Source organism: Peromyscus maniculatus, chromosome 21 (genome assembly GCF_049852395.1).
Source record: "Peromyscus maniculatus bairdii isolate BWxNUB_F1_BW_parent chromosome 21, HU_Pman_BW_mat_3.1, whole genome shotgun sequence".
NCBI classification, from domain to species: domain Eukaryota; kingdom Metazoa; phylum Chordata; class Mammalia; order Rodentia; family Cricetidae; genus Peromyscus; species Peromyscus maniculatus.
Window position 1 is genome coordinate 52,918,415 of NC_134872.1, and position 15,799 is coordinate 52,934,213.

The following is a 15,799-nucleotide window of genomic DNA, read 5'->3' on the forward strand; positions in this document are numbered from 1 at the left end:
TTATCCTCTCAATAGATTTCATCACATCTTTGGGTATGTTTATTCAGTTGGAAAATTAGAAACTTGAGTTGTAAGAGCTAGTGCAACCCTAATATTACTATATAAGTATATTTATGTATAATTGATGTCTCTGTATACACACACACACACACACACACACACACACACACACACACACACACACATACACACACACATACATACACATACACATACACATACACATACACACATATACAGTATCTTATAGTTACCTTGGTTGTTGGTGTAAAAACAATCATTGGTTGTAACTTCCCTGTGGACTAAAACAGTCTGTTGTTTACTTTTACCGAGATGACCATAGTCAACAAGTGTGATTCACCAATTCTTGAAAAGCTTTTGCCTTAGCTAAAACACAAAGGCTCCCAGTACCACAAACAGAATAAAGACACTGGGAGGTGCCACTGGAAATGAGAAAGATTGAGAATGACAGGTGAATGTGGAAAACCACAAGGAATGAGCTGCAAGAACAAGTCCTTTGATGATGAGGTGGCCTACAGGAGGATTGCTGATATGTTGACTAGGAAACACCCCACACCAAGACAATGACCCATTGCACCACACACACCAACAAGTGGAGTCTTAAAGATAGCCTATTAATAAAGTTCTGGGGCAAAGAATTCCATTATAAGAGAAAACTGATGTTTCTCTGCTGATCATATTTAAGCCCAAAATGTTACTTAGTGACTAAGCTGGGAAATGAAGTTACTGACTGCTTAAATGATGGAAGGTAGGTGGTGGGCAAAGGAGAGGGAAAGCAACTTGGAACTGAGGGTGAGCTTTAGAACTTGAGATCAAGTTTTCATTCTGATGCTTATGGGTATTGATGTCAGGCATCTTTCCCTGTTGTAATGGGAAATAAGAGACAAAGCCAGGAAAAGAGATGAGCCATTTGTTCTCCAGAAAGTATTTGTTCCTGGAATATCAAAACAACAAACAAAGTTTTACAAGGAAAATAGCTTTTTCATTGAGATTCAGCTGAGACCATCACCAAATCCTGTCCATCTATCCAAATATGTCATTAACTCTGCCCAACACCAACCAGTTGCCCGGTTTCCAAAGCCTCCAACACTGTGCCATGACTGTTTCCTTCTGACTTCCATCTTCTGGAACTTTCTATCTGTGAAGGTGGAGTTGGCTCCTACTATCCACAGTAGGTTTAGTTTATCTAGCTTTGCATAGCAATGGGTTTTTTTTTCTTACAAGTGTGTGTGTGTGTGTGTGTGTGTGTGTGTGTGTGTGTGTGTGTGTGTGTGCACACGTGTGTAGGTCAGGGTTTGATGTTGGGAGTTTTCTCAATTGCTTTTCACTTTTTTTTTTGAGGTATATTCTTTCCCTGAACTGGGGGCTTGCTGATTGAGTTAGGTTGGCTAGCAAGCCCCGGGCATCCTCCTGTCTCTACTCCTTAGCACTAGGATTACAGGTGCATGCCACTGTGTCTGGCATTGCTACATGCATTCTGGGGATTGAACTTGAGTCCTTATGTTTATGTAGCAAGCACTTTTCTGGCTGGAACATTTCCCTAACCACTGAGAAATAGATTTTTCTATTGTTTTTATTTGTTTGTTTTGTTTTATTGTTGTCTGGTAGTTGATATGTCAAGAAATACTGCTTTCATGTGCAAAACTAAGTATACCTCATCTTGTTAGAAATAAATTCCTTGTATTGTATCAAATTACCTTTAAATTTTGAAGACTGGATTGACTGTTAAGATTATCTTCAAAAGATTTTATTTTAATTTTTAATTATGTATATGTATGGGTGTCTGTGTGGGGCTATCTGTACATGATTGCATTTATTCATGGAGCCAGAAGAGGGCATCAGACACCCTTGAGCTCTGGAGTTTTAGGTGCTAGTGAACCTACCTGCCGTGGGTGCTGGGAAATGAACTCTGGTCCTCTGCAAAAGTTTGTGTACAGTCATCTCTCCAACACCTGAGGATTTTTTTTAAAAGAATTCTTTAATTGTTTTTACCTTTGAAAATTCAAAACATTCACTGAAACCTTCTTTTCCATATCTGTTCCTAGTTAGCTCTTTCCCACCTTCACATCACCCTCACTGGGAAGCAGAAGCGAGTGGACGGAAACCAGTGGATTTTGAAGCTACGTTCTTCAGGGAGAGTAGAAGGAACTGTGGCCTTAAACTCATTCCAAATGTCTTTTGTGTGAATGGCTCCTGATTTCCTTAGGGACAGGGCAGGTATAGGATGTGAACAGGCACCCTTCACCCAAGTAAGCATGTGGCTGGTTACACACTCGGACAGAGGAGTTGAAGGGAACAAGCAGGGTGGGACAGTTTAGGGTAATGAACCTCCCAGAGGCTGGCTCTGATGCCAAGGCTGCTGATGTCCAGGTGGAGAAACTTTTGGTGCTAGATGGCTTGGGAAGATTTCCAGAAGTTTCTAGATGCATCCTTATCGCACTAGACACCGACCGCTGCTCAGAGGGTAGGCAGTCATTGCTCAGAGGGTAGGCAGATGTGAGCCTCACCATCTGTGAATGGAAAGGCTTGTTTGTCCCAGTTCCTCAGGGTGAAGTTGGATGCTGAGCTCTTCGAGAAAAGCATGTGTTTCCTTGAATTGATGCACTTCATCTTGGAGGGAAACCCCTGAAGATGCAGGATGTTCTAAATCAGCAGTTTTCAACGTGCGGGTCAAGACTCCCTATTTCACAGGCCAAATATTTACATTACAATTTATAACAGCAGTGAAATTACAGTTATGAAGCGGCAACAAAATAATTTTATGGTTGGGGTGTGTCACAACTCTGAGGGGAAAGGTTTCCCTTATGTAATTGTTACAGCTCTGAAAGGAAAGATACCCAGGCAGTTGGGAGCCAAGGAATACCACAAAGTCACACCACACAACAAACCTCATACAAGAGACTTGTGGGTAGAGACACCCGAGGGTGGCTGCCTCTACTTGTGTGAGCAGCAGCAAAGAACAGAGCAGGAGGCAGGCTTTATATAGGGTTTCTGGGTGGAGATTTCCATGGTGGGTATTGTGGAATTTCAAGCTCAGGGACTGATGGGTTTTGGTAGGTTTTGAAACCCAGAAGTGGGCTCTGACCTTTTACCCTACATGGGGGTTACCACAACACAAGGAACTGTATTAAAGAGTTGCAGCATTAGAAGGTTGAGAACCACTGCTCTAAACAGAGATAAAACTTTCCATCCTGCAGGGAAGCAGGTTAAGACTCAGAAAATCTTTTTTTTTTTTTCTCCTTCTTTTTGGTTTTTTGAGACAGGTTTCTCTGTGCAGCTTTGTGCATTTTCTGGAACTCACTTTATAGACCAGGCTGGCCTCGAACTCACAGAGATCTGCCTGCCTCTGCCTCCCAAGTGCTGGGATTAAAGGCGTGTGCCACCACTGCCCAGCTAAGACTCAGAAAATCTTAAAGGCAAGTTCATTAAAACCTAGGAAGTAAGCAACTCAGAAACCCCAGCAAGTCCCTGAAACTGACTAGATTCACTAGACCCCTCCCAGTCCAAGCTTATATAAGCAGTGAGGATGACCTGGAGAGAGACATTTTCAGACCAGGTGAGCTGCCCGGAAGAAGCACAGGCCAAGCAGGCTTGCTCAGAAGAGATCCTTTAACCACTTACTGAGCTGCCTGCAAACTTCAGGTTTCCAGCTTTCATCAGCTCACACCCATGCTGGGGTGGCCTTTCCCTGATGCAAATGCCTTTGAGTCTGTTTGCTTCTCTAAGCGACCCCACCCCCATCCTTGTTGGCTGATTACCCAGGTGGTGGGGGTGGCTTTTCCTGCTGCAAGCAGAGACTCCCTTTGTAGGCCCTGCCCCTGGGTTCCACCCCTAGACTACTCTGGCCACCAGGTCTGACCTCTCTTGAGTAGTGAGGCGCATGAGTGGCTAGCTCCCCCCACCCACCAGGAGCTTCAATGGCTAGACTCTGCCTCTGAGGAACTCCAACCACCAGGCCCCCATGGCTGAGAAGCTCCAATGGATAGTCCCCACCTCCCCCCACCCCCAACTTAATGGTCTTAACAGCCATACCCAGCCCCTTCAGGTGGAGGGTGGCCAGGCCCCGCCCTACAGAAAAAAAAAATCTCACTAATCCCTGATCTTGCCCCAAGACTAGGCCATGTAATTCCTCCAATTCCAGGCCACCTTGGAAAGCTCTGTCCCACAAGAAACCGTATATAAATCCTGTTTTCTGCTCAGTTCTCCGTTGTATCTTGCCCAAACAGAGATAGCCACCCTCCTAGGTTTTTTCCCCCCAATAAGTCTTTTGTGTAAGATTTGTTGTGTGGTGTGTTATTCATTAGGCTGCACTGTTTACCATGCAAGAAAAGCCATGAGGTACAACAAAGCCTACTACAAGAGTTTATTAAGGGAAGGGGAACAGAAGGGGGTGCTTAGGCCTATGGGAATGGTCGTGCAAGGAGAGAGGGGAGGGGTATGTGGGACCTGGTTTTATAGATTCCCCTGCACATGCACATATGGGCTTATGTAGCTACACCATGCATGCGCATAGATTACGTGATCACACTGCATGCACATGGATTATATAGGATGTAAGGCCCATGAAATGACTAAGCATCTTGCCAGTGCATGCACAGTCATGGGGCAGCGGCTAGGAATTCTAACAGTGTGCCTTTGTGGTATTCCTTGGCTCCCAGCTGCCAGGATACTTTTCCATCCCAGCTGTAACACTTACAATCCTCCTGTTAGTGACCCCAATAAACTCACTGGTTCACCAAGTTAGACTTTGATGGTCTCCTTACTTTGTTCTTCCATTGACTCCCTATCTGAAGTGAATAGACGTTTCTTTACATCTCCCCAGGACTGGCATCACACAATAGCATGGCAAAGCTCTCAACCAAAGTGAAGGGGAACCAGGGAGTGAACCACCCTCCAGCAAAAAGAAAGAATCCAAGTCCTGTGACAGCTAGGCCCGCCCCAGCTGTTGACCATGGAGTATATGAAGGAAAGCCAACAATACTTCAGGTGGCTGAGGACATGGACCTTTGGAAACTTGTGCATAGCTTGCTGTGCTGTGTTGCCAACTAATGACCTCACATGCCTCCCTCTGTCAGGGCATGAAGTTCCCCTGATGCTTCCCAAGAAGTGATAGTATGCTCTACTCTGATCCTGTCAGCTACAAGCTGGCCTGCCAGGGCACAAGGCAGTTGTACCCAGAAACCATAGCTGCCATCCAGAGCAAAGGCTTGGCAGGCAGGCAAGGCTAAGGAGTCGATGCTTAGGATTTGTTGCATAGATACCCTGATGCTGTGTATCTGGCCCTTCCTCTGAGACTATCCCAACCTGTGGACAGCCAAAGAAGCATCATTACCTATCGGAGGACCAGACAGTGTAGCCACTGCCCAAATGCCAAACCTCTCATGCAGAGGACCTGATGATTAATGGTAGGAAGCTCAATAACATAAGAGTTGGAGTCCTGGAATATAAGTGACAGCGGCTGAATGGTGCCAGAAGTGAGAGATGTAACAGCCAGGCCAGGAACTGCACCAGTGGCAGGTTCTGGTAGAGAGCATCATGGGAATGCTGGCTAGCGCTGCAGGGGTGCTTGATGTGGTACCTGTTGTGTTCATGCATGATTACTCTTGACAGAGCAGCCAACTGGAACCAGGCTGAAGTGGGTAGACCTACCTGTGGGGAGTAGATGAAGTCCTGAGTGAATGTCCCCATGGGACATTCAGACCCATGGGAATAGGCAAAGCCTTCCCCCGGTCAGGTTCAGAGGACTAGCAAATCCTTCCTCTGGAGGATGTTGCTAAAGATTGACCTCTAGCTAACAAAAAGGTGTATGCAGAAACTGTGAACCTCAGCTTTCTCCTCCCTGACGACAGTGACATGAGATCTACCCCCTGCAGAGCCCAATATCCAGACCAGCTAGCCTGCCCCTCAGTCAGCTGCGTAGAACAATCCTGCCTTCTTGTTCAGCTGTGGTCAATAAACCCACCTCCTCACCCAGCACTGTATAATAAACACCCCAAGTTTCCGAGCTGCTGGTGAGTCTCCATCAGAGGGCCCACCCGATCACAATCTTTCTGTACCTGTGTCTGTGTGTCTGTCCTTTCTTCATTCCCTTATATCCCGAGTCAGGCCCAAAGCTGTGCAGGTAGAGGCACCTACTTTTGAGGGTCCGGCCAGGCTGGGGCTCAGCTGATAAACTACTGTATAAGCCTGAGGACTTGAGTTTGGAGCCCCAGTAGCCAAATAAAAAGATTGGTGTGGTGGAGCACACTGAAATTCCAGAGTTGAGGGGGCTGAGATGGGAAGATCTCAGGGGTTTGCTGGTCAACTAGTCTAGAGATACATACATTTAAATCTAGAGTCTGAATATGAGAGAAGACGTGGTGTTTGTCTTTCTGTCATATTTTGATCACCTTACTAATCCGGGGTTAAGTTACTCCTTTTCTTAAGCAGTGAATTTGGGCTGCATTGCAGGATTATTTCGTTTCCCCACATTGTTCTTTCCTGCACTTATTTAATGGTTTGTTCTCTCTCTCTTTTTTTCCCTTTGTGGTCCATGAAACAACAGCCATGTTACAGTCAACAGCCCGCAGAGTCAGCCCAACATGTAGATGACTTATCTTGCAATTCCCTCTCTGTGGCATTCGGTGGCTCATGGACATATGGGGAAGGCATTTCTTCCTGATTTGCGTTTAACAGGTGAGATTGACAGGTTTGAAAGCAACTTTAAGATTAGCAACAGCTTTCAATAACTAAGGGGCCTATTTTCATTCCCTTGGGGGCCATATGATCGATATCTCATTCTCAAGGGCTGCCTCCAGGGAGGAGGCAGCTCCTCACTCCTGATGAGTTCCATCCAGAGTTCAGTTAGCACTACCAGAAGGCCTCTTGTATGCTGAGATCTCAGGAAACAATGGATGGCTCAGAGTTTCTTTGCCAATCACTTTTGCTGATAGGCGTCTCCTTCGGAGGGCTCACAAGATACATCTTAGATGAGGGGATTTTATAGTTTGAATAATTGTCTCCCAAGGGCCCATGCATTACAGGCTTGTTGATCTGTGGCACCATGGGAAGGTAGTGGAATTTAAAACTCGGGACCTAGTGAGAGGATGTCAGGCTACTAGGGACATTACCTTGAAAGGGGTTGTGCTGGATAGTTTTATGTCAACTTGACACAAGTCATCTGAAAAAAAAGGAAGCCTCAGTTAAGAAAATGCCTTCGTAAGATCTGGCTGTAGGCAAGCATACAGGGTTCATTGTCGGGGAAGCCCAGCCCATGGTGGGTGGTGCTGTCCCTGGAGTGGTGGTCCTGGGTTCTACAAAAAAGCAGGCTGAGGAAGCCATGAGGAGCAAGCCAATAAGCATTACCCCTCCATGACCTCTGCATCAGCTCCTGCCTCCAGATTCCTGCCCTGCTTGAGTTCCTGCCCTCACTGCTTTTGATGATGAATGGTTATATGGAACTGTGAGCGAAATAAACCTTCTCCTTCCCAAGTTGCTTTGGTCATGGTTTTTATCACAGCAATAGTAACCCTGACTAAGGCAGCGGCTTGAGGATTCTGGTCCAGGGCTTTCTCTTTCTCTGTCTTCTTTCTGGATAAGGTGAGAACAGCTTTCACTATGATATGCGTTTCTTTCTTTGCCACAGGCCCCTGAACTTAATGGGCCGACAGACCATGGATGCTGTGAGCCAAAGTCAACCTTCCCTCTTTCTGCATCCATTGAGCCCAGCCATTTGTCACAGTGACGCAAAGAGAACCAGCAAGTGGCTGCTGAAGAAAGGCCAGACAGCATGGGTCTTCACTCTTCACATTACTACTGGATGCTAGAGAACGACCGTTCACTCAGTAACAGACAGCATACAGGGTGTGGACCTATAAGATATAATGGAGATGAAAATGTCCTATGATCTAGTGATGTAGCTTTTGTAATATAGTCCAGCACATCACTTATGTGTTTGTGGTAACGAGGCTGTAAAAATCCTACTGCAGCCTGGTTGTATGAAGCATAGTGCTCACAGCTGTGGAGTGCAGAACCCCTTTCCTATTTCTTTCCAAGACACATGTAGCCCAGGCTATCCTCAAACTTACTATGGGCTGAGGATGGGCTTTGTGCTTCCATCTACTAGCCAAGTTCTGGGATTGGTAAATACTAATCTCTCTCTCTCTCTCTCTCTCTCTCTCTCTCTGTGTGTGTGTGTGTTTAGAAGTCAATGTCAGATTTCTTCTTCAATCACTTCTCCACCCTATTATTTTGAGACAGGGTCCCTAGACTGGCAGACCAAGAAGCCCTGAGAGCCTCTGGTCTCTACCTCCCGAGAACTTGGATTTGGGTGCATCCCACCACCTCTAGCTTTTTATTTGGGTCCTCAGGTTTGTGCCGCATTTACCCACTAAGCCATCTCCTTAGCCCAGGGCACAGATATCTCAATGTCAGCTCTCACATTTATAACACTATTATGTTTATTATTATTTAGAATATACTCTTTCTACTTTAAAAAATTCCTATAAGATAGCATGGACTGTAGGCTCAGTCACATATACTTTGCAGTGACCACATCTCTTGCTTGCATCAATAGACCATATGGGGGGACCGGCCTGCATCCATGCAGGCTTATGTGAGCACACACTGCGGCGTAACACAACTATGAAGTTACAGTGCTCTGCTTGGAACGCATTATCGTCATGTGAGGTCTGATAGACATGAGGAAAATAAGTGAAATGTCCTAGAGAAAGACTTAATGTCCCTTAGATAGGATCGGTTCCACTATTTCAACCATAAGTAACAGAAAACTTGACAATGGCCTAAGCTCACAAGGCATCAGCGTTTTTTTTAAACAGCTTAGAAGCTAATGATCCCAGGGAAGATTCCAGAAATTAGTGGTGCTATCAAGGACCAAGGAGTTTTCCAACTTCCTGGCGCCCCACCCCACACCTCGAGCCCCTGGACCAACATATTGGTGTTCTCAACCTTGTGGCGTTATGGTTGCAACATGGCTGTCCTAGCTGCATGCACTACATCCTCCTCCCATCATTTCCAAACTCAGAAGGAAGGAAGGAAGGTAGGGAAATGGAGACAAGGTGGCTATTTTTCTAGTGCACCTAGAAAAATACTTTAATCTTGCAGGCAAATATCCTTCTTAGAACATCACTTATTCCTCAGAAGATTTCCTAAAACGTATTAGGCAAAAATGGTCATCAGCCTATGTCCAGTCCAGTGAGCAGCAAAGAGGAGCTGCCACAATTGGTTAGAAGTCATTAGGAGTAATCAAATATGGGAGGAAGAAGAAGAGGAGGAGGAGGAAGAGGAAGGAAGGAAGAAGGAAGGAGGAAGAAGGAGAAGGAAGGAGAAGAAGAAAAGGAGAAAGCAGTACGGTGTGGGGCAGTCAATGGTGACAGCTCTGTCATGGAATGTGTGTTTGCTGAGTTGAAATCACATGGTAAGGTGGAGCCAGCCTTGCGTGCTTTGGGATGCAAAGGGAGAAGCCAGCCAGGGAGGTTGGTCACGGAAAACCTGGCAGGAGGAGACACTCAGGACACAGGTGAGTCAGCCAGGTGTGAAGCTGTGGGTGGGGATGGGTGGAGGCTGTCCAGGCTGCAATAAATGCCACCAGAAAGGCCACGGGTGGGGACCAGCGGGTAAGGCTGGAGCAGGATGAACAGGATGGGGAGGCTGCCACTTTGGTAGAGATGACTTGTGGGGGAGGATGATGATTTGTGGGAGCAGAGATCAGATTTCAGCATTAGAAAATCAGTGATAAGGGGAACCTATGCAGAAGTAGAGTGCTGGATTTGCCTGGGCTTTGGATGAAGCGTCCTCTAGAAAGCGTTGAGTTGAACCCTATATGAGAGTCAGTCACAGAGGAGGGGATGAGGGACAGCATCAGCACAGGATAGCACAGACCAAAGCTTGGAGCCTCAACACAAGATAGCCTTCAGCAGGCTGGAGATGGCTCAGCCAGTAGAGGCTAGGCTCACAACCAAAACATAAAAGCTGTCAGCAGGGCACTGCCGGAGTATCGCCTGTGAGTCAGAGCATGCCTTCCTTCCGCTGCAGCTGGAGCCTTGGTTTTGTTTAGTGAAGGCCAGTCCCCGCCTTCATAAAAGTTGGAAGGCCCAGCTCTGCTAATGAGAGTTGCGTTGATTTTGTTCCAGGATGCTCTGCAAGAACACTTCCATTTTTTAAAAAAAATTAATTTAATTTTTTTTTTTATATATATTCTTGGTCTTAGTAGATGCTTAAAAGTTTGATGAACAAATCAACTGTTAATGAAAACTGTGCTTTGATTGATTGAATCCCTCCAGGCCTGGACGGACCCTGGATGGTCCCTGGGGCAACACTAGTCCAAGCCAGCTTCCGGTCTCCCCTCCTGGCTCTGCAATCACAGTGACTCTCAGGTCATGGCAGAGAAACGCTCAGGTGTGTTTGATGCTCATGTGTTTTCTTCCCCCAAGACTGTGAACTCCGGGAGTAGAGAAAGCCTCTTTATATGTGTATATTCACACACACATGTACTGGTTTCGGTCACATCTCCCCATTCCTCCTTCCTCTCCTGCACCTTCCTATCTCTGCCTGCCCTCAACTTTTTTCTCCTAACTTCACTTGCTATTGTTTTTTTTCCCTTTTTTTATTATTAAGAATTTTTCTATTCACTTTACATACCAACACAGATCCACCCCCTTCCCAACCCCCAGCCTTCCCCAACAACACTCCCCCATCCCTACCCGCTATTGTTTTTTAAAACCCACTGAATCCACTTGTGCTTCCTGTATGTGCCCGGAAGTAGGACCATCTATTGGAGCATCCCTGAAGGAAACGGACTCTCCCTCATAGCCGTCAGTTGCCAAGAGTGCCTCACTTAGGGATGGAGCTCCATAAGCCCTTCCAAAGGGGCATCTTTAAGCAAGTCTGCATATCCACAGCTATCTGATGTGCTGGAAATTGTTCATATTGAGAAAGAAACTATGATGGATGTATCTGTGATGTTTCTTTGGTTGTAATAAGTATGACACACTAGTAGGAGCCGTGCAGGTATGAGGTGGAGATAAAAGAGAGAGCTTGTATTTTAAGTTAAAACTCTCAAATTAAACTTTATATTCTCAGGTCGGTTTCACTGGGAACCTAACATTTTAAAAATAAAATTCGCCAGAAAATAGAATTTTCCCATTTGAGGTACTTGACAAGATTTCCAGATGGGAGTGTTTACCCCAAAGAGGATTCTGAAATCTAGAGTTTGTGAAAATAAAAACCCTGTCAGCACCTACTGACTCCCCCTTCCCGCTCTGATCACCCTCTAGAATATCAAGAATAGTCCAGGCCACAGAGGGAAGACGGGAGTCCTGAGGGGTCAGAGGGTTAGAACTAACGTGTGTACGCTGGTCAGTTTTTTTGTCACTGTGACACAGGTCGGGGTCCGCTGGGAAGGGGGAACCTCAACTGAGAAAATGCCTTCATCATATTGGTCTGTAGGCTAGCCTGTGGGGGCATTTTCTTCATTATTGATTGATGATGAGGGCCTAGAGCACTGTGGATGGTACCACCCTGGGGCAGGTGGCCCTAGGCTGTGTAAGAAAGTAGACTGAGCAAGCCACAGCGAGCAAGCCTGTAAGCAGCACTCCTCCATGTCCTCTGCTTCAATTCCTGCCTCCAGGTTTCTGCCCTGACTTCCGCTCCTGATCGATGATTGACTATAAGCTATAAGGGGAAATCAACCCTCTCTTCTCCAAGCTGCTTTTGCTCATGATGTTTATTATAGCAATGGAAAGTTAACTAGGACAGCATGCCTTTCACAATACTGCAAGTGCTTTTCTGGGAGTGTTTAAAAAGAAAAGGACACAGTCTACATAATCACGAATGTAGCTTTCCAAACATGAGTGAAAATTAAAAAGGCCCTGAATACTTAAAACCAAAGTTCCCCCCCACACACACACAAAAAAACCAAACACGCCCCCCCAAAAAAAACTTGGAAAGGATTTTTAGTTGCTGTAAATTTCAGAAAGGTACAATTCTATTGTTTTTAGTGTCCATGTGTTTGTATCAGTCAGTATAGGCTAGGTTCTGCTGTAGTAAAAACTAGCTCCCAGATACCAGTGACTAAGAAAAACAGCAACCTTTTCTTATGCCCACTGCCAGTCACCAAGGGCCTGCTTATCAGTTATGTGCAACCCAGGCTGATGGAGGAGCTGGCATTCTGAATTGCTGGCCACCATAGTGGAACTGTCTGTGTCCCCATAACCATGAAGGAGTTCAGAATTGTACTACCACTTGGTCCTGAAAGTAAGGGCAAGTAGGAACAGGTGAAGACATGCTAGAATAACCGTAGTGCATCCAAAGTCAGCCAGTTACATACAGTCGCTGTGTGGACAACTTGCGGGTTCTATCTCTGACTCTCAGGCTCAGGCAGACTTGCTAGGTAAGAAGGTATGGCTCCTGTGTTGCCGCCACCACCACCACCACCACAGCCCTGGGCGCCTTGTCCAAGGCAGAGCCTTTACCTTTGGAGAGAGAGTGTATGTGTGTCCCTGGGCCCTTGACTCATCCACTCTCCAGCTTTGTGCCCTCCCACTGCAGATGCTGTCTGTCAGGCAGGACCCGTCTATCAGGCTGGGGCTCCTCTGCACATGGGACAGCTGGCTGTGGGAGGGCAGAGCCCAGCACTGCTGCCTCGGTCTCTGGAGCGGCATTCAGGGCAGAAGTGACTACTCAAGAGATACAGGAGCCTAGCTGCTGACCTGAAGAGAGATATGATGAAGGAAAGGCACTGATGCCCCTCTCTCCAGCTACCAGGGAAGAGGGCAGGTGTCCCCGAGAGTCTTGTTCACCAGCCACGGTGAGTACTCCCGCATCCTCTTCCTTCCAATGACCTCCTGTGCTGAGGAATTTCAGAAATGAGCTAATTATGACAGCATGGCTAGGAGGCGTTGGTTATTTGGACCTCAATTAATAACACGTACAGGGAATAAGTACCAAGAAGAATTTGGTGACTTAGAAGCTCTAGTCAATAAGAGCTCCAGTCTTGGGTGACAATATTTTTACTTCCATCTTTGGTTCTGTACTCTGCTGACCCCATCTAAAATTTGAAACACAGGAAATCAGAATGTCTGAACAAACTGATTCCACCCGACCCCCCTGGTGAGTGCCACCTGGTTAAACACAGATGGTCATGAAACCTTTGCTGTTTTCTCCCATGAGACGCTGTGATATTTAATACTCAGTTTTATTGTGGAAGTTTCGCCAACTTCAAAAATCTCCTTGATACTAGAGGAGAATTTTTATACTTTCTCAAAAAACCCTGGAGTACCCTCAGCTAATGGAGGCATGGACATCTTCTGGTCCTACACTTCTGCCGAGCAAGTCTGAGCTTGGGGCGGGGTTCTCTTGGTTTAGAAGAGTGTCTTCAAGACCCCCTTCACCCTCTTCTTTCACCATGTGGGTTCCAGGACCGGACTCAGATGGTCCTGTCGGCAAGTGTCCTTACTCACTGAACCATCTTGCCTGCCCTCTATATTTTCATGTTATTTCTTAAAATCCTGTTGTGGTTGATCCTTCGCTTTGGGCTTTCCTTTCCCGGGAGGAGTTTTGGTCAGTTGAGTGCAATTTTAAGAGCTTAACTTTCAAAATGTTTACTCTTTGAATTTTGACAAAATGTTTGTTCCCCCACTGGAAAAAGCTTATTGGCTGAAAAGGGAAGCTGACATTTATCTCATTATTTTGGGCTTATTTCATTGACTCTTTCAGAGTTGATCTGTATTTGCATTTCTATTTTGGAAATACATTTTGACTTCTTAGTAGCCCAGATGAGTGGTCTTCAGTATACTCAGAGTTGGTTAGCCTTACTGGACTGAAAGCCTTGCACTGTGTGTGTGTGTGTGTGTGTGTGTGTGTGTGTGTGTGTGTGTGTGAGAGAGAGAGAGAGAGAGAGAGAGAGAGAGAGAGAGAGAACGCTCAAGTGGATATACATCTGTATGTGGCTTGCTTATTCACATATGTGTACATTCATGTGGAGGACAGAGATTGACACTGGGTGTCTCCCATTGCTCTTCACCTTATATTTTGAGACAGGGTCTCTCCATACTGGAGGCCCGGGGGTCTCCCTGTCTCTGCCCCTCAGCACTGAGGCTACAGGTGCTCACTCCTTTTCCCAGCCTTTTTACATGGGTGCTGGGGAGACAACTCAGGTCCAAGCACCTTCCTGACTGACAGTTCCCAGCCCCCAAGGGCTTGGCTTGGAGTCTTTATGGATTATATTCCGAGATCAGATGCACCACGTCCCTTTCTGGCCATGTTTGCAGAATACAGAGTTACAGCATCACTGTGTTTGCTGGATGAATGGAAATTGGTAACCAGGAATCAGGACTGGTCCTTCTAAATTTGGTTACGGGGGAAGGAGCACAGGGATTGAGGGTGGAAGCAGTTTTTCCTGGGTCTAAGGGGTAATGGGGTTACTGTGTCTCTAGAGAATTTACGAGTGTGTTTCAAATGACGGTCTGTTTTTCTTTCTTTCTTTAATCCTCAGTAAATTCTGGAAATTCTAGACCATTAGGTGGTAATGTGCTTCCCCTAGTGAGGCAGGCCACTCCCACTGCCTCCACTGTCCCTGGTACTGTCCTGACTGAGATGTGATTGAACTCAACAGTGGACAATAGCTCTAACCGCTCTTAGGTGCTCCTGAAACCCTACAGTTTAGTGGGTGGTCCTGGCTATATATAGCTTTGGGAATATGTAGAAATTGTTATTTCTAATTATTTCTCTTAACAGAGTAGCCAGTAAATAGCCATAAGTAGACAGGAAAACCCCTGATTTTATTTTTAAATTGTGTTTATCTGTTTATCTATGTGTATGGGTATTTCTGCCTGCTTGCATGTCTGCACTGTGTGCCCAATGCCTGTAGTGGATAGAAGGGGGTGTCGATCCCTTAGAACTGAAGTTACAGACGGTTGTTAACTGCCATGTGGGTGCTGGGATTCGAACCCAAGTCCTGTCAAAGAAGAGCCAGTGTTCTTAACTACCGAGTCCCCTCTCCTGTCCTGATTTTATTTATTATGAAAGGTGTTGACTCTTGCTGCCTCTGCATACTATTTCTAAGTCTTTTAAAGGCAGCAAGCAAACTCCTGAACCACTCTAGCTTGAGTGTCCCCAAGGGACTGCCTCACAGCACTGGGGCATGTTGGAGGGCCAGGGCATGAGAGGCAGTGAGTGGTCTTGCTCTCGGTTTTCACTTTTGTTTGCCTGTGGCGTCTTCTTGATTTGTTTTTTCCTTTCCTCAGTGGGTGGGTTGTTCTCAAGGACTTGTTAATATCACTCCCAGGGGGGGGGGGTTCCCCTTGATTTCACATGTTAATATCAGTTGGGAGGTGCTGAATGGTGGCTCTTCCCTGAAAATGCTAACGATGAGCACAGTGATGGTGTAGGGTGTAGCACACACACAGAGGAGAAGTAGCACACAGAGGAGGAGTAGCACACACAGAGGAGGTGTAGCACACACACAGAGGGGGAGTAGCACACACAGAGGAGGTGTAGCACACACACAGAGGAGGAGTAGCACACACAGAGGAGGAGTAGCACACACACAGAGGAGGAGTAGCACACACACAGAGGAGGAGCTGCGCACACACAGAGGAGTAGCACACACACAGAGGAGTAGCACACAGAGGAGGTGTAGCACACACAGAGGAGGAGTAGCACACACAGATGAGGAGTAGCACACACACAGAGGAGGAGTAGCACACACAGAGGAGTAGCACACACACAGAGGAGTAGCACACAGAGGAGGTGTAGCACACACAGAGGAGGAGTAGCACAC

The 15,799-nt window shown here is 46.3% G+C and overlaps 1 protein-coding gene across 3 annotated transcripts in view; it reads left to right on the forward strand.

Annotated features, from left to right (window-relative positions):
* Positions 1 to 9,452: 9,452 nt before the first annotated feature.
* Positions 9,453 to 15,799, forward strand: part of LOC102916182 (adhesion G-protein coupled receptor F2) — a 41,026-nt gene continuing 34,679 nt past the window's right edge. The window contains exons 1-2 of one of the 3 annotated variants that reach the window (XM_076557841.1): positions 9,453 to 9,538; positions 10,302 to 10,416. In XM_076557841.1, the coding sequence (XP_076413956.1) occupies positions 10,398 to 10,416 (19 nt within the window). In that variant the 5' untranslated portion in view covers positions 9,453 to 9,538; positions 10,302 to 10,397. The other 2 variants (XM_076557843.1, XM_076557842.1) reach the window with 2 other exon arrangements.